Below are 25,380 nucleotides of genomic sequence, written 5' to 3'. Positions count from 1 at the left end.
CGGGGGCAATTCCGTCTTTTAACCAAAAACCCACTTCAAAATATTTACGATTATGCCACTGAGCTTCATTTGATCATATCTCTCTCGTTACAACTCCGATTAGAGCCCACTACGTGTCCACGGACTCATCTCACCGTGCTCTATGCAACGGTACAACTGGAATTCCCAAATTCCTTCCGGATAAGAAAATGACTAAAATACCCCTATCCCACGGGTAATTTCTCAATTCCACTTAAATAAATTAAAACATGGGATAAATTTGGGGTCGAGGTGTTACAATAAATGCCATAACTCTTTTTTGATTGGTCCATCTCTATTAAAAAAAAAAATAGTTAGCATTAAATAAAGGTCTGAAATACTCATTAAATAAAGCAGCATTAAATTATAGGGAGCCACTAGGAGTCATTTCTCTCTCCTCAAGTTTAGGAGCTCCTAAAGGTCTCCCTATTTTAGGAGGTGGGTAGAGAGCATGGTTGAAGTTGTATTTTTTACAATTCCTCCTTAAAACTTGTCTAATGAGGTGGTTTAGGGAGTCCATTGTGGATGCTCTCATCTCAAAAAAAGAAAACCCCAAGTTTGCAAGCAAGTTTTCTACTATATGTATATATGAAAAACTGACATTTATGAAAATAATAAATCCATATTTTTATGTAAGCCAACTTTCTAAATCCATGTACTGATATTTATTAGGGAAATATTGGAGAAACTGATTATTTTGAAAAATTAAATGTGAAAAACTGAACAAAAATTTGACGGGTTACATACTTCAACTCATTCAGCAGCTTAGGTTGTGAAGACCTAAGCAACAAGCCTAGTGCACTGTCGATCACTTCAGTGTCTACCGATTTTCCTTTCCATATTTTTAGATTATTCCCTGCTGTAACAGTTTTACACACTTGCATGAATCTCACTATGTTAAAGCAAGCACATAGCACACCTTTATTGAAAACAAAGCTAGCCCTGATCCACTCCTTTACATACTAAAAACAAAACAAAACGAAAAAAAGATAGGGAGGAAATGGCTACGGAGAGACTTACTGCCGACAAAAAGAGATAATAGCGAACACTGTTTGTATGACAGTGAGTATGAGAAGAGTAACCGCTGCAAAGAGAGAAAAAGCTGCCCAGGCCCAGGGTGAGTTGAAATACTTTTGGCTTAAATATGCCAGCCATCTGTTCCTGCACTTCTTGCAGTAGTTGTTTAGATCGGCAGCAAGAACACCAAAATAGAACTTTCGCTGGTCCGGAGCAACCCCCTTGCAAAGTTGGTTAATCATAGTAGAAACCTTATTGTTGTCACCTAGTGTGTTTACAACAATTTCACTCTCAACAAGCAAGTCTACATCCTGTTTGGTGTTTACAAATTTATCCAGTAGGAAAACATAATCGCTTAAGTAATTGTCTGTGCAATGGCATTGTTCAAAGGCAATGAGATTTCTGAGTATAAGCTCTGTGTCATCATGTATTTCTAGTTTTGGAATTTTCAGAGTTCCATTATGGAACTGTATCGCAAATAAGTCGTTGCTTGACTCCGGACGAAACTTATCGTTGCTTGATTCCAGATGAAACTTAACTCCGGCCTGGTGTAGTTTTGTCACGCTGGGTATACATGGGAGTTCTTCAGCTTCTGAGGTACCAGTAGCCAAATATTGCACATGCAAAGTTCTAATAAAATCAACAAAACGTAAAGGTGGTTCAGTCCACTCCAATTCGTCTTCCGACCTCTGTAAACCCACTACCTTTTTGAAGAAATGGTAAGAGAGCTTAATCATTGAAGGCCTCTCAGCCTCAGAATTCTTAACTCTGACTTTGCTTGCGACGAAAAGATCCTCAAGAATGAAAAAATGGCAGCTGATTTTCGAGCAAAAGCTTGTCGGGCACTATATTTGTTAACATCCATGGTTTTTTAAATATCCAGTCATTATCATCTCGCAATTCTTTAAAATGGTACCTCAACAATAGCTCAATGACAAAGGCGGCATCAACTAGAATGATACTTACAAACTTGTTACTACTCTTGAAGTGCTGAGCGTTTCCATAACAACCGCGGAGTTTATCTTCTTGGGCCTTTATTTTCTCTACATAATCCTCCAAGCTAACCTTATTATTCCGATGAAGAAAATTTTGTAGGTACCTCTGTTTGTACTCTTCCATGGCTTCTAATTCTTTGTTGTCATGGTGAATTGGGCCTATTGAGACTACTTCCGGGGTGTAAGCGTTATTTCTGCCCCGTAGTCGCAAAGGAACCCTGTAGATACAGCACTCATCAAAGGACCGGCGAGACAAACTATACAACCGCCGCTTCAAATCTGCTACTGGGGTTTTGTGGTTTTCTACGCCATGTGGAGCTCCATTGCTGCATCCTTCCACTTCTATTATGTGTTGTTCTGATTGTAAGTGATGAGGATATTATTACAGACATTTGAAGATGGATCCTTCAAAAATTTAGAAAACATGCATCACGAAATGCGAAATCGTACAATAGATAGGTTGAGAAGATCCACACATTGCAAATTGCAATTATACATTCCTATCTTCCTATAAATAGGTCAACCATAAATATATTCACAACTAAGTAATATTTATGAAAATAATAAAATTCAGATTAAGGCATACGCAAATAATATAGAATACCTATATGTTTAAAAAACAAAATAATAAACCTAGAACACATAAGTTTAAAACATTCTAATAAGCTGAATACATATGATCTGCCTATATATAGGATGAAACAAATTACAGAAACAACATATATACCTATATGTTTATTTTAAGAATAAAAAAAATACTTATATGTTTGAAAAAGAAAATAATAAACCTACAACATAGGTTAAAAACATTCTAATAAACTCAATACATATGGTCATCCTACTATATATATAGGATGAAAAATTACGTGAACAATATACTTACACCATGGGAACACTCCTATATATTTGAACACATAAACACGTGTTCAAGGTTATATATTTCATTACCTTCACAATAGGTACCAAACCGTACCATGGGAACATTCATATACGCACAACATATTTATAACATACCTACACTGTGGGAACACTCGTGTATAAAGAAGAAGAATACAAAAGAAAATGGAGATGAGAAGAAAGAAAAAAACACGAATAATGAAAAATGAATTGACAATTATATATGGTTGACATTAGATCTAATATTATATCACAAGAATTAAACTGTTATATCCTCCATTTTAGATCTCATGCTTCCATTTAAAGAAAAGAATATTAAGAACAAAAAAAGAATAAAGTTACAACATTGATCAATTCAAATGTCCAACTACCCGATCATGAGCCTCTGCACTTAGAGACTGCGCATTTACCCGTATTTCGCTAAATTTAGACCATTATATAATAATCCAACCCCTTAGAATGTGACACATCATCAAGTTTTTAGAATGTGACACATCATCAAGTTTTTTTTTCCTTCACTAAACAGAAGAGTTAAGTTTTATTTGTGGGTAACTAAACTCTTGTTTAGAGCATGTTTTTTTTTCCTTTGTTCTGTGTAAAGTATAATTGACGCAGCACAAGCAAATAAGGTTTCAAACGAAAACCTTGAGTAACAAGGAAACTGGAATCCACCAGAAATTAAGAGAAACTCTCTTTGATTAATTTGATTAAAATCTGAACTGCCAAAAAACGTTAGACGAACCCGTCTAAATACACAACTCTCAACCCTTGTAACTGCTAGGGGAGTTATTACAAATAAAACTGAACAACAGAATTAATTCGGAGACTTAACTACGTAACTCCGAAACTGAAAAAAACAGAATTTATTTTGGGAATTAACTATGTAACTCCGAAACGGAAAAACAGAATTTATTTTGGGAATTAACTATGTAACTCCGAAACGGAAAAACAGAATTATTTTGGGAATTAACTATGTAACTCCGAAACGGAAAAACAGAATTTATTTGGAATTAACTTCGAACTTCGAATGCAGTTTTGAAAGGCCAAACGACTCACCACGTCCCTTTTCTTGCTCAACCGCGATTAAATCTGCCATCTGTTCTACATCAGTCCTCTCCACCTCCGAAGAACTCGACCCCGAGTTATGATCTGGATAAAGAACCTCATCTTCACGGAACTCATATAAATCTGCAACATTAAAAATATTGGAAATTCCCATGGAATCCGGTAACTCAATAACATAGGCATTATCATTGATCCGTTTGAGCACTTTGTAAGGACCATATTTCTTCGGTTTAAGCTTGCTGTAAGTGCCAACCGAAACCTCTCCTTCCTCGAAATATCATCACAGAATCGCCTTCTTGAAACACTTTAACACGTCGATGCCTATCCGCAGCAGCTTTGTACTTAGCATTTGTTTGTTCAAGTTTCTGCTTGACTTCATCTCGAACGGCTACCACTTCCTCAGCTAAATTTTTCGCTGCCATACTGGTTTGCTGGCCTCTAGGCAGTTTCACCAAATCTACAACATGGTTAGGTATAGCAGTATAAACAATGGAAAATGGAGACTTCCCAGTAGTGCTATGGACTGCACTGTTGTATGCAAACTCCACCTGCGGTAATGCATAATCCCATTGTTTCGGCTTCTCTCCACAGACGCTTCGCACCATATTGCCCAATGTCCGGTTTGTAACCTCAGCCATCGGTTTGGGGATGGGCAGTGCTGCTACGATTCAAAGTAGTCCCAAACAGTCTCCACAAAGTGATCCAAAAATGACTCAAGAACTTGGTGTCACGATCAGATGTAATGGATGTAGGAACCCCATGCAAGCGAACAACCTCCCTGAAAAACAGTTTGGCTATATTTGATGCATCGGCAGTCTTTTTGCAGGCTATGAAATGCGCCATTTTTGAGAACCGATCAACCACCACAAATACAGAGTCCACTCCCCTTTGTGTTCGGGGCAATCCGAGGACAAAATCCATAGCAAGATCCTGCCAAATATCGTTAGGAACTGGTAATGGCATATATAATCCAGTGTTTTGTACCTGCCCCTTCGAAGTTTGACAAATGTAGCACTTGCGCACAATAGTTCCAACATCACGTTTGAGCTGTGGCCAGTAAAATCTTTCCTCCAACAATGCAATTGTTTTGTCACGGCCTAGGTGGCCACTTAACCCTCCACCATGCAAGTCCCGAATGAGCTTCTCCCTCAAAGAAGAAACTGGAATACACAACTGGTTGCCTTTGAACAAATAACCTTCATTGAGAAAGTAATCTGCCATTGGCTATTGATTAGTGCACTTAATCCAAATTTCCCGGAAATCATCGTCACCTGCATATAATTCCTTCGGACATTCAAACCCCACAACTTCTTGAGTCAGCGTGACTAATAATGAAGCTCTCCTACTCAGCGCATCTGCCACACGATTGGTCTTGCCGGAAGTATGCTTGATAACGAACGAAAATTTCTGCAAAAAAGTCATCCATCTAGCATGCATTTTATCAATATTTTTCTGGCTGTTAATATACTTCAACGCTTGATGATCTGTAAACAAAACAAATTCCTTCTGGATAAGATAGTGCTCCCATTGCTTCAAAGCTCGAACAACCGCATAGAACTCTTGGTCATAAGTACTCCACTTTTGACGTGCATCGCTTCAACTTTTCAGAAAAGAACGCAATTGGCCGCTTGTCTTGTGAGAGCACAGCTCCGACTCCCACACCGCTGGCATCACATTCAACTTCGAAAACTTTCTCAAAGTTTGGAAGAGCTAGAACCGGTGCGGTGCAAAGCTTTTCTTTTATTTCTGCAAAGCTTCTTTCTTGCTCCTCTCCCCAGCTGAACCGGCCCTTCTTCAAACATTCTGTGATAGGTGCAGCAACGGTGCTAAAATGCTTCACAAATCTTCTGTAAAAGGTGGCCAAGCCATGGAAGCTTCGAACTTCAGAAACTGTCTTTGAGCTGGCGGTCAAGGATTGCCTTGATCTTCTCGTCATCTACCTGGATACCATTCTCACCAACAACAAAACCCAAGAACAGTAGCTTATTTGTGCAGAAAGTACATTTTTTAAGGTTCACATACAACTTATTTTCTCTCAACACATCTAAAACTTGTCTCAAATGCACAAGATGTTCTTCTTTTGTGGTACTATAAATTAAAATGTCATCGAAATAAACAACGACAAAAGAACCAATGAATGGTCGAAGAACCTGATTCATGAGCCGCATGAAAGTGCTAGGTGCATTTGACAATCCGAATGGCATCACCAACCATTCAAATAATCCGTCCTTGCTCTTGAACGCTGTTTTCCATTCGTCTCCAGTGTCGTATGCGAATCTGGTGGTATCCGCTTCGCAAATCTATCTTAGAAAACACCCTTGAGCCGCTAAGAACGTCCAGCATATCTTCTAACCGTGGAATGGGAAACCTGTACTTGACTGTTATCTTGTTGATTGCCCGGCTATCAACACACATTCGCCAAGTTTTGTCTTTCTTTGGAACCAGCAAAACAGGAACTGCGCAGGGACTCAAACTCTCCCTGATAAATCCTTTCCGCAGTAATTCTTCAATCTGTTCTCTCAGGATGTCATTCTCCTTGGGGCTCATCCGATAATGGGGCAGATTCGGAAGGCTAGCTCCAGGCACCAAGTCAATTCGGTCTGTATGTCCCGCATAGGAGGCAGCTCGTTTGGCAGATTTTCAGAAAGTAGTTCCTGAAATTGATTCAAAATCTGCTGCACATCTTGTAGAATGTCACCTTCTCCTCCGCCAATTTTCAACAACCCCTTCAACACCAAGGGACAAAAACACTCCGCTTCTTTGACAGCCTCGTTCAACTCCTGCTCGCTGTGAATTAGGGTTAGAAAACTAGAACTCCTCGTCTTGGGCTCAACAGATTGCTTTGCGGGCTGTGTGGTTGCCATTGCAATTTTCCGGTTGTTCCAAGAGAACAGAATTACATTATCTCGTCCCTTGAAAGTTGCATCCACATCAAATTGCCAAGGTCGCCCTAACAAAATATGGCATGCATCCATGTCAATAACATCACATAATATTTCATCTCTGTAATGCTTACCAATTGACAGTGGCACTCGGCAAGTCTCAGCTACACGAACCGAAGGGCCTTTTTTAACCCAACCTAGTGAGTAAGGGCTGACATGAGGCTCCGTAGATAACTGCAAATACTCCACCAATTTCTTTGACACGAAATTCTCGCAACTTCCATTGTCGACGATCACATCACACACCTTGTTTTTAATTGAGCAGAGGGAACGAAAAATACTATGACGCTGCCCTTCCTCCTTTGGTGCCAAAAGAACTCTCTGCAAAACCAAGGTAATCTTCTCCATTCCTTCCTCAACTGCAAATTCAGCCCCTACATAATCATCTTTCCCGACTTCATCGTTTTCCTCATCTTCATCGGCTTCTTCGATAAAGTTGGCCTGCTTCCGCTCTGGACAAACATTAGAACGATGCCCTGGTTTTTGGCAACGGTAGCATATGTCCGTCATGGGCTTAGCATACGGATTCTAGGACTGGTTTCGGGGCTGCCCTCTGTTGTAATTCCGGCTGCTACCTTCGTTGAAATTTTTGTTTTGGCCAATTGTTGCTGGTTTTGTCGATCCTCCAAGATTCTGCTGCTGTGCTTTCCCCTTATCTCCTGAGCCACTAGAAGCACCAGCAGTATATTCAGAGGCTTCCGTCGTGTTCCTGCGGAAGTTGGGTTGGCGTTTCTCCTTCTCCAACAATTCAGCCTTCAATGCCATGTTAATCGCCTCCTGCAAAGTCCATATATTCTGCATACCAATTTTTTCCTGGATGGAAATCTTCAGCCCATTGTTGTACCTCGCGACCTTTTGGTTGTCAGTCTCGGTCAAATGGTTTCGCTCTGCCAAACGCATGAATTCTTCGGTATATTCAGAACCGAACAGGTGCCTTGCGCATGCCTAGGTACATACGGTAAAGAATCTGCTCATAATCTGTGGGCAAGAATCGTTCCATCATAAGCGACTTCATCTTCCGCCATGTTCGAACCCGTTGCTTTCCTTGCCTCTGCCGTAAATTTTGCAATTGATCCCACCAAACAGCCGCTGTAGCTTTAAGACGGAAAGCTACCATCTTCACCATCTTATGCTCAGGAACCTCCATAATATCGAAAAACCTCTCCACTTCTACAAGCCAATCCAAGAAGTCTTCAATCTTCAGATTTCCCCAAAAGTTAGGAATTTCTGCTTTAATCCGATAGTCGCCAAAATTCTCGTAATTACGATTACGATTACGAGGATTATTAGCCGGTGGTGGTGGTTCTTCAAGTTCTTCTTCTGACTCTGACTCACTATCCGGAATAAGTTGCCTCCTATTATCTCTTCTCTCGCCATCTCTACCTTCTCTTCGATTATTATCCCTGCCTTCTCTTCTTTCGTCATCCCTGCCTCCTCGCCTATGGTTGCCACCAAGAGCTTGCAACAACAATTCTCGCATCTCCCCAAATTGGGTGGTTAGGTTGTCGATCCGTTGGTTTTGAGCGTCCAGATCCGCTCGAGTAATTGGGGCTGGGACATCAGCTTCACGATCACCCATGATAAGACAAGAATACCAAGACGGGAGAGACCCGCTCTGATACCACTTGACGCAGCACAAGCAAATAAGGTTTCAAACGAAAACCTTGAGTAACAAGGAAACTGGAATCCACCAGAAATTAAGAGAAACTCTCTTTGATTAATTTGATTAAAATCTGAACTGCCAAAAAACGTTAGACGAACCCGTCTAAATACACAACTCTCAACCCTTGTAACTGCTAGGGGAGTTATTACAAATAAAACTGAACAACAGAATTAATTCGGAGACTTAACTACGTAACTCCGAAACTGAAAAAAACAGAATTTATTTTGGGAATTAACTATGTAACTCCGAAACGGAAAAACAGAATTTATTTTGGGAATTAACTATGTAACTCCGAAACGGAAAAACAGAATTATTTTGGGAATTAACTATGTAACTCCGAAACGGAAAAACAGAATTTATTTGGAATTAACTTCGAACTTCGAATGCAGTTTTGAAAGGCCAAACGACTCACCACGTCCCTTTTCTTGCTCAACCGCGATTAAATCTGCCATCTGTTCTACATCAATAATGGGTTAGATTATTATTTGTGGGTGACTAAAATCTTGTTTAACAACAATAGCTAACGTTTGTTTAGAGAAGAAGAAAAAACTTGATGATGTGTCATGTTCTAAAGGGTTAGATTATTATAATGGCCAAGATTTAGCGAAATGCAGATAAATGCGTGGTGTCTTAATGCAGAGGCTCGGGATCTCCAACTACCATTGAAACATAAGAAACTAAAATCTTCAAGAAAATGCTATCAATTGAAAAAACAATAATTAAAAAACAAAAAAAAGGAAGGGAATTCGCACCTGCTATGCAAAAAAGAGCAAGTCGGTTCAATGATTTTTTCTTCTTCTTCTTTTTGTTATGGAAATGAAAAGCTCAATGATGGGCTATATATAGGAAGAAGCTCAATGATTGAATTAATATCTTCTATCTACATTCTACCCTCTTCCTCGCTACATACACAAATGGTGCACACCAGTACATGGACTTGGGTTGACATGAATAAGAACAGCGACGCATACTTCTTCTTTTTTTTCCTTTTTCTTTTTGGTTCTTTAGATCCAGTTGCACGTACCAAAGAAAGAAAACCACAGGTATGCAATGCAAGCTCTTTTCCCATGTTTTCCTCTGTTTTCTCCTATTGTTCTCTTCTTCTTCTTTTTTTTTTATTTTTTTTATTTTAAGATATACGGAAGTGATTAAAATACACCTCTAACTAAGCTTGTTTTATGCGTTCGGTGGTCGATCGTAAAAGCTCTGTTCAGACCTAACGTACTAGGTATTTATTTTATATTAAATTTGGCTTAAACCCTTCAAATTCAATGTACCGTACTTAAAACCCTTCACTTCTTGTTCCTATAAATAATACCCAATTTGTATAAGTAAAAACCCATAACTAGGATCCAACTCAGCAAGTTACCTAATTAAACATAAAATCTGATTTATTGTACTTTTCAGATTCCAAAAATACCCCCAACTAAGCCATTATTGCATTTTGTATATTAATGTAGGAATCAATATGGAAACAGTTTTTAATTGGATTGTATATAATGACAGATGTTGAATTTGGAAAGATCTCCAAATGGTTGTAATGAATGTATGAATTAATTTTGAAATATTTAAAAAAAAAATTAAACAATAAATTCAAATTTAGGTAATTGGTTTGTTTAATAAAATGTTTATGTTATTTTCTTTTTATGAATTATACATAACTAATAATCCACTTTATAATTGTTTATGAATAAAACTGTACATACTAATTATGTTGAAAAAATAATGTACCTATTACTTGTTTGTTTTATGAAAAACATAATTTACCTAGTATGAAAAGTGTACATAATTATCTATTCCAAATAATGTACCTATACACATTTACAGGAATATTGTAAAATAATTTACCTGTGGGTAAATAATGTACCTATATTTTATATAAATTATTGTGTACCTATTTTTAATTATGAAAAATCTACGCAATTACAAAGTAACTGACTTTGTTTTTTTTTTTTGGGGGTAAATAATATACCTATAATATGTATATATTTATATTATATTTTTCATAGGTACATTATTGGATATGTAATTTACAGAATTTTTTTAATTTTTTTTGTAATTTTAGGGGGCGAGATGTGAGAGGGAATGACAACTAAAATAAATGGGGTGATTGATATGCTATTAATAGGGAGTATATTAATTACAATTATGGCAGTTAATGAAATGCTTGAAATAAATTACAAATAAAATATGAAGTTTGGTGGCAATGATGTAAAAACATATAAATACTACGACCTCTTATATCCTACTAGTCATTTAAATTTGAAATTGGGCTTTACACATAGATTTATAGAGTGTTGGGTATATGTTTAAGAAATAGAAAATGTAGGGATCTATATTGGACAAGCCCTTTATTTTATTGCTCTGTTCAGACCTAGTGATTAAAATGCACTTGAGATTCTGTGTTTGAATTCCCTCTCCCCTAATATTGCTTGTATAAAAATAAGAACTTCTAAAAAGACATTAATATTGTATTCTATATTCTATAAAGTGTTGGACATGTTTTATATTGTTGACAACCCCCTAATACTTTGGTGGTGCCTAGTTATATTCAATTCGTATGTATTTAATTTGCCACTTACATTCTTGCCTTAATACATTTAGGCTTATTTTTATACTAATTTCTCTAACATAACTTTTGCACATTCTTTTAGTCTCTAATATATATATATATATATATATATATATATATACAGGGAGCTTCCATTGAGGGATCCCTCAAATAAGCTTATTTGAGGGACACCCCTTGTAGGCCCCACTCCGGATTGTATTTCACTAATCTAAACCGTCTATTTTGTAGATACTCATTCAAAGATCATCTCTACAAAAAATCACTTGAATCCGATATCATTTGACCACTAAATTGAGTTATTGAAATTTTAGTACTTTCTTGAAGCACCGTGTTCATTGATTTTGTAAGACACAATTGGATGTCGAAATGGTTTCAGATTTGTCTAATTTTTTGTAAGGATCATCTATGAATGAAGACCTAAAAAATAGATGGTTTGGATCATTGAGAAAAAAATTGTAGGGTACCCTAAAGGGCGTCCCTCAAATAAAATTATTTGAGGGATCCCTCAATAGAAGGGGACTGTATATATATATATATATTCTAATAAATAAGCTTACCCACTTGAATTATAAACTATTTTCTTTTAGCACGGAAAATCGACATTTTGACAGAGAGTTGAAAAGAACACCCCAATTTTAATGTCAACCACTTGAAATACATTTAGCAATGTAACCTAAAAACTCAATCTCTACGCCCCTTTCGCAACGCAGATAGCAGGGTGAGGATAATCGGATAAGAACCAAGACAGAAGCCAAAGGAACTGCAATAGCCAACTAGAGTCTCCACTTCTTACCATCTGAACAATGCCACCATTTTGTTTGGTAAGTATTTAATAACATTTCTTGCTCTACATAAAGTAATATTAAAACGAAATTTGCCTAAATTTTTCTTACCAACAATCCATACGGAGAAAAAAAAAAAAAAAAGGAGATTTACTATTATACTCAATATAGGAGCCCAAATTATTTATAATGAAATCATATATATGAAATGAACTTTAGAAACACACTCAAAACTTATTTACAACAAAACAAAAAGACTTTTAACTTCTTTTAAATTACTAAACTGTCATTAATTTCTTAAACAAACTCAACCCCAAAACCTCATTAAAAAAAAAACCCAAAATACTAAATAAAACAACAAAGTAATTTAATAATCAAAATTAAATTCAATAGGGTCAGCAGTTATTTTTTGATTTTTTTTGTTTATTTATAGAAATTAAATGGTGTAGGGTCTATCTATATTATTAGTGCTAAGAATGGGTATGTGACTAAATAACTCAAAAAAAAATTATAGTAAATCTACAATTTTTTTTTTATATATAAAATGCTATAGAATTTTATTAGATTAATAGTCACTACTAGAAAATCTCCACATAAGCCACTAATACACCTGTGACTTATGCTAATGTGAGCTACTGACAAACCTGTAGCCAAAGAGTATTGGCCACCTGCCACATGACAATGGTCCAAGCATAGTGTTGTCATTCAATATTCCCCACAGCAACCAGCATCCAATAAAGGGTTGCCTCTCTGAATGTAGCTCTTCGAGAATATAAAAGAAATATTTTTTATTCAACATGGACGCAGAAACTGTTGCTAAACTGCAAACTTCCTAAAATATTTGTCTAACTTTCTATATCCATGTACTGAGATTTATTAGGGAAATATTGTAGAAACTGATTATTTTGAAATATTAAATGTGAAAAACTGAACAAAAATTTGATCGGTTACATATTTCAACCCATTTCAGCAGCTTAGATTTTGAAGACCTCGGAAGAGGCTATGCAATGAGCCTAGCTAGTGCACTGTTGATCACTTCAGTGTCTACCGATCTGTAATTTTTCCAGATTGGTTATATTTTCCTTTACATATTCTTATATTATTCCCAGCTGTAAGTGTTTTACACACCTGCATTTAGTTGAAGGGAAAATAATAATAATAATAGTACAGTTTTTATTAGCAACAGGGTTACAAACTTCTTCTACAACACACCAACATGAATCTAGCCCTGATCCACTCTTTTACATACTTCCAAAAAAAACAAAACGCGAAAAACAAAAAACAAAATAATAGAGCAATAACAGAGAGACTTACTGCTAATACTTGATCAATAACAGAGATAATAGAGCACACTGTTTGTATGACAGTGAGTATCCGAAGAATAATAGTTGCAAAGAGAGAAATAGCTGCCCAAGGTGTGTTGAAATACTTTTGTCTCAAATTTGCCTTCCATACGTTCGTGGTCTTCTCGCAGCACTCGTTTAGTTTGCCAGCAAGATCACCAAAATAGTAGTTTCCGTGGTTCGGATCAACTTTACTGCAAAGCTTGTTAATCATAATGGAAACCTTATTGTTGTCACCTAGCATGTTTACAACAATTCTATTCTCAACAAAGCAACTCTACATCCTTTCACTACAAGAAAACCGTTTATTAGTGGCCAGCAAATTGGTCACAAAAAGTATTGATTTTGGTCACTGAATACAACTAGTGTCCAAATACTGGTGGTCACTGGGTTAGAAGCTCGTCACAAATTCTTAGGGGTGGTTGCGGTTCGGTAACCGCGAATTTTTGCCCAAACTGCAAACTGACCGACTATTTGCGGTATGGTGATTTTTGAAACCGCAAAAAAGAGGTCGGTTACTGCGAATTAGCGGTTTAAAACCGCAAGTTCTCAAGTATTCACAAAAATATAAATTCACAACCTAAATAAATAAATACACAACCTCAACTTCTCAAGCATATATAAATTCACAATCTCCTCAACTTCTCAAGTATTCACAACCTAAAGAAAATTAAAGTTACAATTCCAAGCATTCCAACTAAAGTTAAACTTTTCAAGCATTCCAATTCCAAATCCTTTAAAGTTACAAACCAAAAGGAAAATGCAAAACAAAATGAATTAAAGTTACAACTAAAAGAAAAAATCTAATTCAAAGTTAATTAAAGTTACAAACTAAAAGAAAAATGCTATGCACCAATGTTATAAACTAAATTTACAAACTCAAGTGTTGGTGATGAGTGGATTTGAAGAACCCCGTTATGTTGTTTGAGCACCAATGCTATCTACAAATAAAATAATATAGTTTAGTACATTTTATTATAAGAAGATCAAATAAAACAACATAGATTGGCTATATTTTGCGATTTGCGGTAACCGCAAGTTTTGAAAATCAAATACTGCAACCGCAACCGCAACGGCAAATGCGGTTCGGTTTACCGCGATCGCGATTTCATTGCGATAAATAGTAGGTTAATTTTTGCAATTTTTTGATCTAAAATACCACCCCTACAAATTTTATTTAGTGACCAACTACAAATATTGGTCACTACAAACCAAAGAATTAGTGATTTCCTTTGTTTGGTCACTAACGAAACAGCTATTAGTGACTACAACTTTGTTCACTAAAGGGCTTACAATTTGGTCACTAAAACACGTATTTAGTCACTAAAAGTGGGTCACGTGACTAAATTCTCACCTACTTAGTTGGTCACTAATGTATTTGAAAAATTCGTAACTAATTGGTTTATTTTCCTTGTTCTTTGTTGTGTAACAATATATGAAATAACGTCTATTTTTTTTTTCATACATAGTGCTGTAGAATCAATTTTGATAATAAAAAAATAGTATAAAATAATTCATTGCATTCAAATATCAACATTCTTCCACCAAATTCACAAGCTATCCAAGTTTGAACAAATTCAAATCTAAGTCTAGACATACATCTCTTTCAAAATTAAAAAAAATTATATATTAAAAAAAAAGAACCTAGATGACTCTACAACCCAACCTAGATATGTCAATTGATCCAAAAACATAAAAATATGATTCACCACAATTGACTGACTGCAAGCTTCTGCCCTTCTGGTGGAACCTTCAACAACAAGCATATTATCCATCTGGTTGCAACTTCAACTCTTTTACCAACTGTTCACAAAACTATGTGATTCATCTGACCTGCACCAAGTCATGAATTAAAAAATGAAAATAAATGGCAGCAAAAATGTAAAGCAACTTACAATGAGACATTGCGGTGCAATTGTTCATAAGATTTCCACTGTTTTTTCATATGAAGAGACATTTTCATCACTGAGCTCTCTTTTAGCATTAAGGAATTTGGCATTTTCATGCTCAATTTTGGAAAGTGACTAAAAGTATCATGAAAATGCATTAATTACAATCAAAACCAGTATTCCACTATTGAAATAAAGAAACAGATATCATTAGCAAGAAAATAAATTAGAAGCTCTATCCAACATAGATAAAGCATACGTATAAGGCGCAAAATCAACATCTAACCACCTAGACCCAGAAAGAAAGATAGAAAAGTAAAACTATCTTAAGCTAGGCCACATAACTCTTACAGGATGCTCGAATTGAAGTAGTTCTACTGCTGCACCATAATATGTTTGAAATGCTTTGTGAATAATTTTTTGTGCCCTGTTGTGATATTAAGGCCCTTAAAAAACTGTGGCAAAATGTCAGGATAGATACTATAGAATAGAAGGTAGCAAGATCTTGACGCAGATGAAGCCAAAATAGTGAAATGTGAATAATGAAACAAACCAAAGAGATTCATACCTCTTCATGAAATGTGAAAAATATTTTAAGTTTAGCCAGGCCATGAGTAGAGAAACCAATGTTGTTACCACTAAACAGCAATGTACAAAGCCAACATCTATTATTGAGTTTTGAATAAACATGTTACAATTTTTCAAGAATTTCTATAAAAGGAAATAGTGTCTAATAACCTCTGGATCAGACTCTTCAAACTCAAATTCTGATGATCTCTTCCTCGCAGCTAAAAATGTGAATCATCCACCACAAAACAATCAGAACATTGCGCATTGATTGATCCAATTGAAGAAAAAGGGCATCCAACAAAAAATAATCAGATCAATACATGTCTTTGGAGTTCCTCTTCATTGATGAATATATATACATCTTTCAATTTCTTACAAACAGATTAAGATTGTGCAAAATATACTCCCCATAAACAAAATCAGAGTCAAGTGACGCATGCCATTTACATTGACCTAAAACCTAATCAAAGGAAAATATTCCATAAAATAATGCATTAACATCATAAATTAGAAAACCACTGAACAACGTCAGTTGCATGTAACTTTCTGCAAATGCATGCCTAAAAATTAAGAATGTACATACTCGCTTTGGTCATAATGATAAGAAAACTGTCAAACATGCAGAGTGTCCCTTTTACCTTGTCAAGGACAATGCTATGAAAAGCTCTGATTGATAAGCATCAAGCTTGCTCTTTTCTGTAAGACTCCAATCAAATTTTGCCCAAACCCTTCACAACAAGCAACATCAAACACATATCAATCCTTGAACCCCAAGAATCAGATTCCAACTAATAAATTGATAATTGAAAAACCGGTACAACACCTTCATTTAAATTATCGGAATTTAAGTAACCTGATGGTGGTTGTTATGATGCCATGCCACACTAATAATTTGTCTGCTAAGTAATCAACTCCCCAAAAAAATTCAAGAAGGCAGGAGAGCAAGTATACAATATGACAAATAAAGCAGTAGTTTTTCTAATTAGGAGCAATACCATTCATCCCTCTCAAAGTAAATTAAAAGAAGCGTAAGCAACTTTTACGCATACCATTTTAATTGCCGAAGAACTGACTTCTCGAGATTCTGCTGCTAGGTCAAACTGTATGAAAAGCTGAAGTAAGAACAAAGAGAAATGTTTAAGAAACTATATCCTAGGAGACATAATACGTACATCCAAGAAACAAAGGCATATCATATACTTGGATGAGAGAAGTACCATATCTTGTCCTAAAGATCCTTTCCAAAACAGTAACCAATGTGCTTTCTAGACCAAATAATATCATAAGAAACAATCGATGGAAATAGTAGATATGATAAAAAGTAAAACAAAAATGATATCACATATACCATTGACAAGCATATGGAAAATCCCGCATGTCATGAACACCAGGCCAGTTTCCTTCAATTTTTATGCAAATTTGAATCCAAATGTCAAGTAAACAATTTCGCTTAAATTCAATGTAAAAAAATCTACAATCCCGCAGCACTTCTACTACAAATAAACTAATTAACAAGAATTAACTAAGAGCTGCTCCTTTGCTCTCCGATTTTCCCCAATTTTCCATCTCTGTCTTTGAAACCCTAAATCATTGCTCCGTTGCTCAGTTTCAGAAAGATGTGTTCAAACATGAAATCAAAATCAGATTCTAATACAAATCATAAACAAAAGCAAAACAATAAGAGAATACAACAAATCTGAACCCCAGAGTAACAAACCGCTTGAAATTGAAAGAGAAATCAAAATTGAACCTAAAATCAAGCTCTGCCTGAGTAACAAACGAAAACCTAGCTCGCTCTGATCTCGCTTGCTCTGTTCTTGAGTTTTGGTCTCACGCTCTTGTCTCGCTCGCTCTGATATCGCGCTGTTCTCGCTCGCTCTGATTTTGCCCTGTTCTCGCTCCGTCTCTTTTTTCTTTCTTTTTTTCCTATTTGATGCAGTACCCTCCGCGTTTTGAAAAAAAAAATCAAGTTTTAAAAAGGGGACGTCACTGATGTATCAAATAAGGGAAGCAAGGCTATCTTGCGTCACAGAATGGGCGAGCAGTGCGGCGCGGCGGAAGCGAAACACAAATTTCGCCACTCAAAGCACACCTGTGCAGCCCAGGATTCCTTTGGATCCCAGTCAGCCTTCTCTCACTTCATGATATTCATGACTCTCACAACTCCGCGAGAGGTTCCCCTTCAAGTGTCGTCTTCCCCTAGACAACGAGTCACACTACCATGTGACTATACAATCACTCCGCATCCGGCAACGAACCCTCGACGCCCATACATCAAGCGTTACATAAGACACGTCAACTGCATCGACCACGTCGCATGCTTAACTCCTGGCTCACTCATGTCCAAGTCAAGACATAGCGATCCAACACACCATCGGTTTACCCACACTTCTGTCGGTCATTACTTTAACGTCCACGATAGCCCACATCCTCAAGCTATACACGCAAGCTGTCATACTTGCATGTCGCCCAAGCCTTGGCGACATATGTCTTCCGAATGTCTCATATAACCATCTATGCATTGCATGGGGTCGCAACTCATGCGTACCGGCATCCGAATATCTTCCTTCCATCTTGGACAAGGCCGAACCCAAGCCAAGTCCGCCGAGTATTGTCAAATGCCTCGCTAGCCGATGACATAGCGAATGCCATACGTTGACCTCACTCTTTACAACGATGTGCAATACAAACGGCCCCAGAAACAGTGTTACTGTCCTCGAATTTCTTTCCCTCGGAAACACAGATTATCCTTCAACAATCTTATGTCCGCCCTTATGACTACCTCCAATGTCATAAGGATGCTTGCTTAGTGCCACAAGGGTGTAAGCACCAAGGGTGGTGGAGAGCATGACACCATGTCACCCCCTATATAGCATTTTATGCATTTAGCCTTTTGCCAAGAAGGAACATCACCTATGCCGAGGAGTCATAATTGGGCATAACTCCCTCATACGAACTTCGAATGGCGAACCCGTCACGTTTCCTGCGTCTCAACATTACTTAACGTCCACGGTATTCTTAGCTTCTTCAGTGGTCCTCCCGTAACCTTCAGAAATACCCAAAATACCCTTCACAAGTGCAACCAGGCCAACACCAACCATTCTAGCTCTTAAGATCTCGCCCTTCCACACTTAGACTCCCTCTTAAGCGCATAGATGTACCAACGGAGTCACGATAGCACTTGTCTATGTGCGACCCGTGACATTGGCATATGTGTTTGTCACTAATAACATAATTTAAGTTGTTTTTAGTGACTAAGTACCCGTTTGGCATTGCTTATTTGGGGTGATAAGTGATTTTTAAAAAATTTTGGGAAGCCCAGCCCGTTTGGTAACCTGTGATAAAATCACTTATTATTAAAAATCGCTGTGGGAGAAAGCAATAAAGGAAAGCAGCTAATGACCTGCTTTCAATTTCTGATTATACCACAATCAGATTTGAGAAAGCGCTGGGTTTAATGAAAATTAAAATATTCCAAAAATACCCCAACATGATTTCACGCTCTCCTCTTCTTCGTGCGTCTTCTCTATCCCAAGCCACAGAGCATTGTTCTCCTTCTCTTCCATTCTTCCTCCATTTTTTTCTTGTTGGATCAATTGAAGCGCAATCCTAAGAAGCCACAAGACTCAAGTAAGAGACATATTGTGTTTATTTCTTCTCAATTTCGTTCTTCCCTTTTTCTCTTTAATTTTTAGGGTTTTAACTATCTTGGTTTTTCTTCATGCCATCTCTTCACAGAGATCACTCCTCTCCTTCTCTTCCACATATTGCCTACGATTTTTCTCTGGTTGGATAAATTGAATCGCACTACTAAACTACAAGATTCAGGTAAGAGCCACATATTATGTTTATTTATTTTCAATTTCCTTGTTCCCTCTTTCTCTTTGATTTCTAGGATTTTAACTTTCAATTGTAGCTGCTGTTTGTTTTCTATATTTCATATTGGCATGAGAATGACTTTTCTGTATATTGGGTTTTGGGGCCCCTTCCTGATGGGGTCAAGTTCTTAAAACTGGTTCAATTGGTACTAGCCAACGAATGGACATTGTTATTCTACGAACTACTCTTGTCCTTTTGCATTTATTAGTAATATGTACTCGTTTAAACATTAGCAGCAGAAATGGCTGTTTGTTATAACAATGCATTTATTAGTAATATGTCCTTTTGCATTTATTAGTAATATGTACTCGTTTATAACAATAGCTGTTTGTTATTCTACGAACTGGTTCAATTTGAGTAATTGTTTTATTTCATATGTCATCCTGTTAGTTTTCCTCTTGTTGTGAGCTTATCAATTTGTGGGCTTGCAGCATGCAATTGTCGGAAGAAGTAATTATCAATTTCTGTATAATTTGGGAAATATCGTATAGACAAAAGAGATCCTGTTGGTGTTTATTTTGTTCTGTGTGTGTATCATTACTCTTTGAGATCCTTGCTCTAGCATATCTTAAAGGTGCAGATTGTTTCTTCAATTCTGTTTTACTCTTCTTAGTTGTAAATTTATGTTTCATTATTGTCTTGTCTTTTGGTTTTTCTTTTCCCTGTCTCTATGCCGCTTATCTATAATTTGGTTTGTTTGTAATTCGCTTGTATACCTATTATTTTCTTTTGTGCTTATATATAATGTCTTTGTTGCAATAAGATGGCAAAGAAGAATAGTAACTTCACCACAACTGAAAATGTTGCAAGTGGATCTCGAAAATTGTCAGCATTGTGGAATGCTCAAATTATAGCCATCTTTATTGACCTTTGTATCAAGGAGGTGGATTTAGGCAATCGTCCTGGTACTCACTTTAATAAAGTTGGATGGGCAAGATTGGTTACAAATGTTAGTAAAGAGATAGGAAGACCATATGAAAAATTACAATTGAAAAACAAGTGGGATTTACTGAAAAAAGAATGGAAATTGTGGAAAGATCTAAAAGGGAAGGAAACTGGTCTTGGGTGGAACGTTGCTAAGAATACCGTTGATGCATCTGATGAATGGTGGCAAGATAAAATTCAGGTATTTGAATTTTTTGTTCTTGTTTTAATATAGTATTGATATCCATGTTTTTTTTTTCAAACTTTGTTTAAAAATTCATTATAATATTTGTATATGTCATAATGCAGGTAGAACCCAAATATGCAAGATTCCAATTTGAGGGTATTAGTCCTGAGATGGAGGAAAAGTTAGATAGGATGTTTTTGAACGTCACTGCCACTGGTAAGCATTCTTGGGCACCTTCATCTGGTGTACTTCCAGTTGAAAGTGATGATGATATCAATCCATTTGAAGTTAACGGTGATTCGAATGAGTCTGTGCCAATTGAAAGCACTCAAACTACAAACAATGTGCCAAGAAAGAGAACTAATCAATCACTTGAAATTCAAGATAATAATGAGAAGAAAGGTAAAGGAGGGGGGAAAATAGGAGGTGCTGCAAAATTATCACTGCAAATTGAACGTCTTGTTGAGGTGGTTGAGAGTAGGAGTACTGGAACATCAATGGCTAATACAGTTTCACAAGGAACTAGTATTGCTGAAGTGATGAAAGATGTTGCAACTTTACCTGGGGCAGAGCGTGGTAGCAAGTTATGGTGGTTTGCAACTAAATTGTTTTGTGCTCAGGAGAAGAGAGAGATGTTTGTTGTCATGGAAGATCCTGACCTCAAGCTTCAATTTCTTAATCATGAGTTAGCTGAAGGATAGAATTTGCTAGTTTGGTGACTTTAATTTATGTTTTGTTTTTGTGTTGTTAATTTTTTTTTGAATTTGTGAGTGATATTTGAATTAATGTTGGATGATCTTTTATTTGAATTTGTGGGTGATATTTTAATTCTTGTCATTATATTTTATGTTATATAAGCATGTATGCACAATGAAAATGATATTTGAAGAAAATAAACACATTTGCAGGTTATTTTAGAACATGGCCATTCCAGAAGATGAGGCGGAGATCAACCAAATTATATGTGTCACTGCACGTCTTATTGAACTTTATTATGTGAAATATATTCATAAGACCCCGTGTATGAATGACCATCATACAGGAAATATTTGGTTGATGGGAGTGTTACAAGGAAATGAAAGTCGTTGCCATAATATGTTTAGGATGGACAAAGATGTATTTATAAGATTGTGTGATGAATTGCAAAAAAATTATGGATTAAAGGGTTCAAGAAGAATGAGTGCTGCTGAGATGTTAGGGATGTTCTTGAACATCTTAGGACATGGTTCTGCAAATAGGCAAGCACAGGATCGCTTTCAACATTCTGGTGAGACTGTGAGCAGATATTTTGGTATCTTACTTGATGTTGTATGTCGTTTGGCTGTAGATGTAATTAAACCATTGGAAAATGCGTTTAACAACACTCCAAAGGAAATCCTACAGGATTCTAGATATATGCCTCATTTCAAGGTAACTATTGCATCTGCTACTCTTAAATATTTGTCTATGTTTTATTATGTTATAATTATTATCAAGCATGTCTTTTTATCTCTTGTAGGATTGTATTGGTGCTATAGATGGTGTTCATGTCCAAGCCATAGTATCTCCTTCTAATCAAATACCATTTATTGGTAGAAAAGGGATACCTACCCAAAATGTGATGGCTGCATGCAATTTTGACATGCAATTTATATTTGCATGTGCTGGATGGGAAGGCACGGCTCATGACACAAGGATATTTCTATCGGCTTTACGTGATCAAAGTTTGAATTTTCCTAAACCTCCATCTGGTATTATTTCTATCTAAAGAAAAAAATTCATATAATTTATATTTAAGTTTTTAACATTGTGAATAATCAATTAAATTTCTTTTTTAGGGAAATATTATCTAGTAGATGCGGGATACCCACAAATGAGAGGCTACTTAGGACCATATAAAGGTGAAAGATATCATCTTCCTGATTTTCGTAGGGGTGTTCAACCGATGGGTCATAAAGAGGTATTCAATCATGCACACTCTTCCCTTAGAAGTGTTATTGAACGCACTTTTGGAGTATGGAAAAAGAGATGGAGTATTTTACGAGACATGCCTAGTTATCCTTTTGCAAAACAAGTAAAAATCGTTATTGCAACCATGGCACTTCATAACTATATAAGAAGACATGCCAAACGTGATTGTCATTTTGATGAAAGTGAAGATGTCCTAAATAGTATTCAAGGTGAAGAAATTGAGATAGAGGTTGATGCACAACAAGAAGATGGTCCTGCAACACAAGAAATGGAAGCATTGAGAAATCATATAGCCGCAAGTTTAATGAGTTCATCTACATAGAAATGTATATGATTGCTTGTTCATGATTAGCTTAGTTTTTGTTATGACCATATTTTTTACAATATATTTGTTTTCAATGGAAACTTTATTTATTTTATAATTAAAACAAAATTTAGGATGTGTGGAAACATATTTAATATCAAAAAAAAAAAAATTTATATATAAGATAAAATAAAAGTGCTTTTCCTTTTACCAAACTTAAACAGAAAAGCCAATTCAAGATAATGCCCTTTTTAGTCATTATACACTGCTCACAGCACTTTCACAAAAAATTTACCAAACACTCAGAAACTGATTATTGTACAAACAGCACTTATAAAAAAGTTTACCAAACGCTAAACTGCTTTCTCTCACAGCTGATTTCTCTCACAAAATCGACAATGATTATTTTCACAGACACAGCAATGCCAAACTGGCCCTAAGTTAAATACTGGTCAGAAAATTTAGTCATTAAAAACTAAAAATTAGATGCCAATCATTTTAGTAACCATATAGTGTTATTAGTCATTAAATTTACTGTATTTGTGACCAGTATTCATTTGGTCACAAGGAAATTAGTCACTACTGACCTCTTTTCTTGTAGTGTTTGGGGTGTTTACAAATTTATCCAGGATAAAAACATAATCGCTTATGTATTTATCCACGCAATGGCATTGTCCAAAGGCAATGAGATTTCTAAGTGTAAGCTCTGTGTAATCATGTATTTTAATTTTTGGAATTTCCAAGGTGTTTTTCTTGAACTGTATATCGAATAAGTTCTTGCTTGATCCCACGTTAAACTTAACTCCGGCCTGGTGTAGTTTTGTCATGCTGGGTGTACTTTGGAGCCCTACATTTTCTTTTAGGGTCGGATCTGGCAGATGTAAAGTTCTAATAAAATCAACAAAATGTAAATGTTTTTTAGGATTAGGATGCATAAAAGACTTACGGAAGGGTGGTGAGTTCTCCAAGTTTTCTAAACGCGGTGCCTGTTGGAAGAACCTGTAAGAGAGTTCAATTATTGAAGGCTCCCCAATATGAGCACCTGTGAGATTGTAAAGATCCTTGAGAATGAAAAATGGCAGCTAATTTTCAAGCATAAGCATGTCAGGCAATATATTTTGTAGCACCCATGGTTTTTTAAATATCCAAGCATTATCATCCTGCAATTTTTCTTCCTGAAATTTTTCTTCGGATTTATTCCTCAACAATAGCTCAATGACAAAGGCGGTATCAACTAGAATGATATTCACAAAAGCAGCAATGTTAAATTGTTATGTTTTCCTATTTAGATCAGTGCACTAGATATTAAGTCATATCAGGTTTAATAAGAGTTTAATTAAGTTATGCCTTGAGGCTCAAAACCTTGTGAAATAAGGAAGGGTTTTGGAGCCTAATTAAGGAGTCCTATTTTGTTTCCTTTTTCCGTGAACCGATTAAGTGGGCTTGGAAGATAAGTCAAGTCGGCCCTCGGTGATGAGTAGAGACGACTTGACCTAGCCCTATATAAGCTAAAGGCCCTGCTCTCATCAGACACGTTCTCCAAACCTATTCTTATCATAAAGAGATAGCTGAAACAGATTCTGAGAGAGAGCAGAAGTCTTGAGCCGTTTTTCTTGCTGGGATTGTTGCTGCTACGGATAGGATGAATTCAGAAGCTGTGTATTCAAGGAAGATGGTTCCAAGTATGTCTTCATGTCTTTACACGTATTGCAGATTGTGTGTAGGTTGTTCACACATATCTGTAATCGTTGTTCAAGCATGCTTGCTATGATTTCATATTTGTTTATGTCAGGTTCAATTATTTTGGTTATGTTTAATTTTTGAAGATGGTTAAACATGTTTATGAAAACATCAAGAGTTTTAAAGAATTCGGAAAAGCATGTGGTTAATTCGGTTTTCCTATTTTCAAAACTTTAAACACGTTTTTGACCTAGCAGATGACCTTAAAACCCTAAAAATGCCTATATGTCACAGAAAAGCTGTGATTTGTGTAAGTTAGGTCATTCCCTATTCAAAAAAGCGTAAAAAACGGACACCAAAATCTCCTAAAACATTGTTCACGCAATTTTCACTATTCACTGCAATTTTAGGGTTTTTTCTCGTTGAACTGTGTTTTGTTTGGTTATTTTTCTAAGTCAGATATATGTTTGTCTTTGTTCTGAGAATCAACAAACTTTTCATAACAAAATCAAACCTAAATACTTAAACCCTAAAGAAATAACCGAAAATTACATCATACCTAAATTGCTTGATAAGTTTCTTTAACAAATAGAATCTTGTAATGGCACAAGATGGCATGTAATTTGTGTGAGCTATAATTAATCTCTTGTCACAAAGGTGTGATACTTAATTAAGGACGCTTGCATGTGTTATTGTGTTAGTT

At 36.2% G+C, this 25,380-nt stretch overlaps 3 protein-coding genes, 1 long non-coding RNA gene and 1 pseudogene across 8 annotated transcripts in view; 2 read left to right on the top strand and 3 right to left on the bottom strand.

The window, feature by feature from the left end:
* The window catches only part of LOC103319971 (BURP domain-containing protein 6-like), a 76,066-nt gene that overhangs the window by 46,445 nt on the left and 4,241 nt on the right, over window positions 1-25,380 (top strand). The gene's annotated exons all lie outside the window — the stretch shown is intronic.
* On the bottom strand, window positions 990-2,379 carry LOC103319980 (UPF0481 protein At3g47200-like; annotated as a pseudogene).
* LOC107881995 (UPF0481 protein At3g47200-like) lies at window positions 13,102-23,880 on the bottom strand. The gene is made up of 2 exons (XM_089045285.1): window positions 23,585-23,880; window positions 13,102-13,571 (listed from the first exon to the last, which is right to left on the bottom strand). Exons 1-2 carry the CDS (start codon window positions 23,822-23,824, stop codon window positions 13,140-13,142), a joined length of 672 nt encoding a protein of 223 aa, XP_088901411.1. The 5' UTR covers window positions 23,825-23,880; the 3' UTR covers window positions 13,102-13,139.
* LOC148919553 (uncharacterized) lies at window positions 14,795-17,870 on the bottom strand. Of its 4 annotated transcripts, none has more exons than XR_016123862.1 (3): window positions 16,577-17,831; window positions 16,392-16,481; window positions 14,795-15,971 (listed from the first exon to the last, which is right to left on the bottom strand). It is a non-coding gene; the product is annotated as an uncharacterized LOC148919553 (long non-coding RNA). The 4 variants fall into 4 exon arrangements; XR_016123861.1 differs by having other exon boundaries at window positions 16,803-17,821; XR_016123859.1 differs by having other exon boundaries at window positions 14,795-16,481; window positions 16,577-17,870.
* Window positions 19,017-21,552, top strand: LOC148919552 (uncharacterized). The gene is made up of 4 exons (XM_089045284.1): window positions 19,017-19,383; window positions 19,492-19,581; window positions 20,396-20,758; window positions 20,866-21,552. The coding sequence occupies exons 3-4, from the start codon at window positions 20,396-20,398 to the stop codon at window positions 21,442-21,444; spliced, it is 942 nt and encodes a 313-aa protein (XP_088901410.1). The 5' UTR covers window positions 19,017-19,383; window positions 19,492-19,581; the 3' UTR covers window positions 21,445-21,552.

Source organism: Prunus mume, linkage group LG2 (genome assembly GCF_029339155.1).
Source record: "Prunus mume cultivar Tortuosa linkage group LG2, ASM2933915v1, whole genome shotgun sequence".
Classification (NCBI taxonomy): Eukaryota; Viridiplantae; Streptophyta; class Magnoliopsida; order Rosales; family Rosaceae; genus Prunus; species Prunus mume.
Note: the sequence above shows the minus strand (reverse complement) of the source record. Positions and strands in the feature narration are given on the sequence as shown.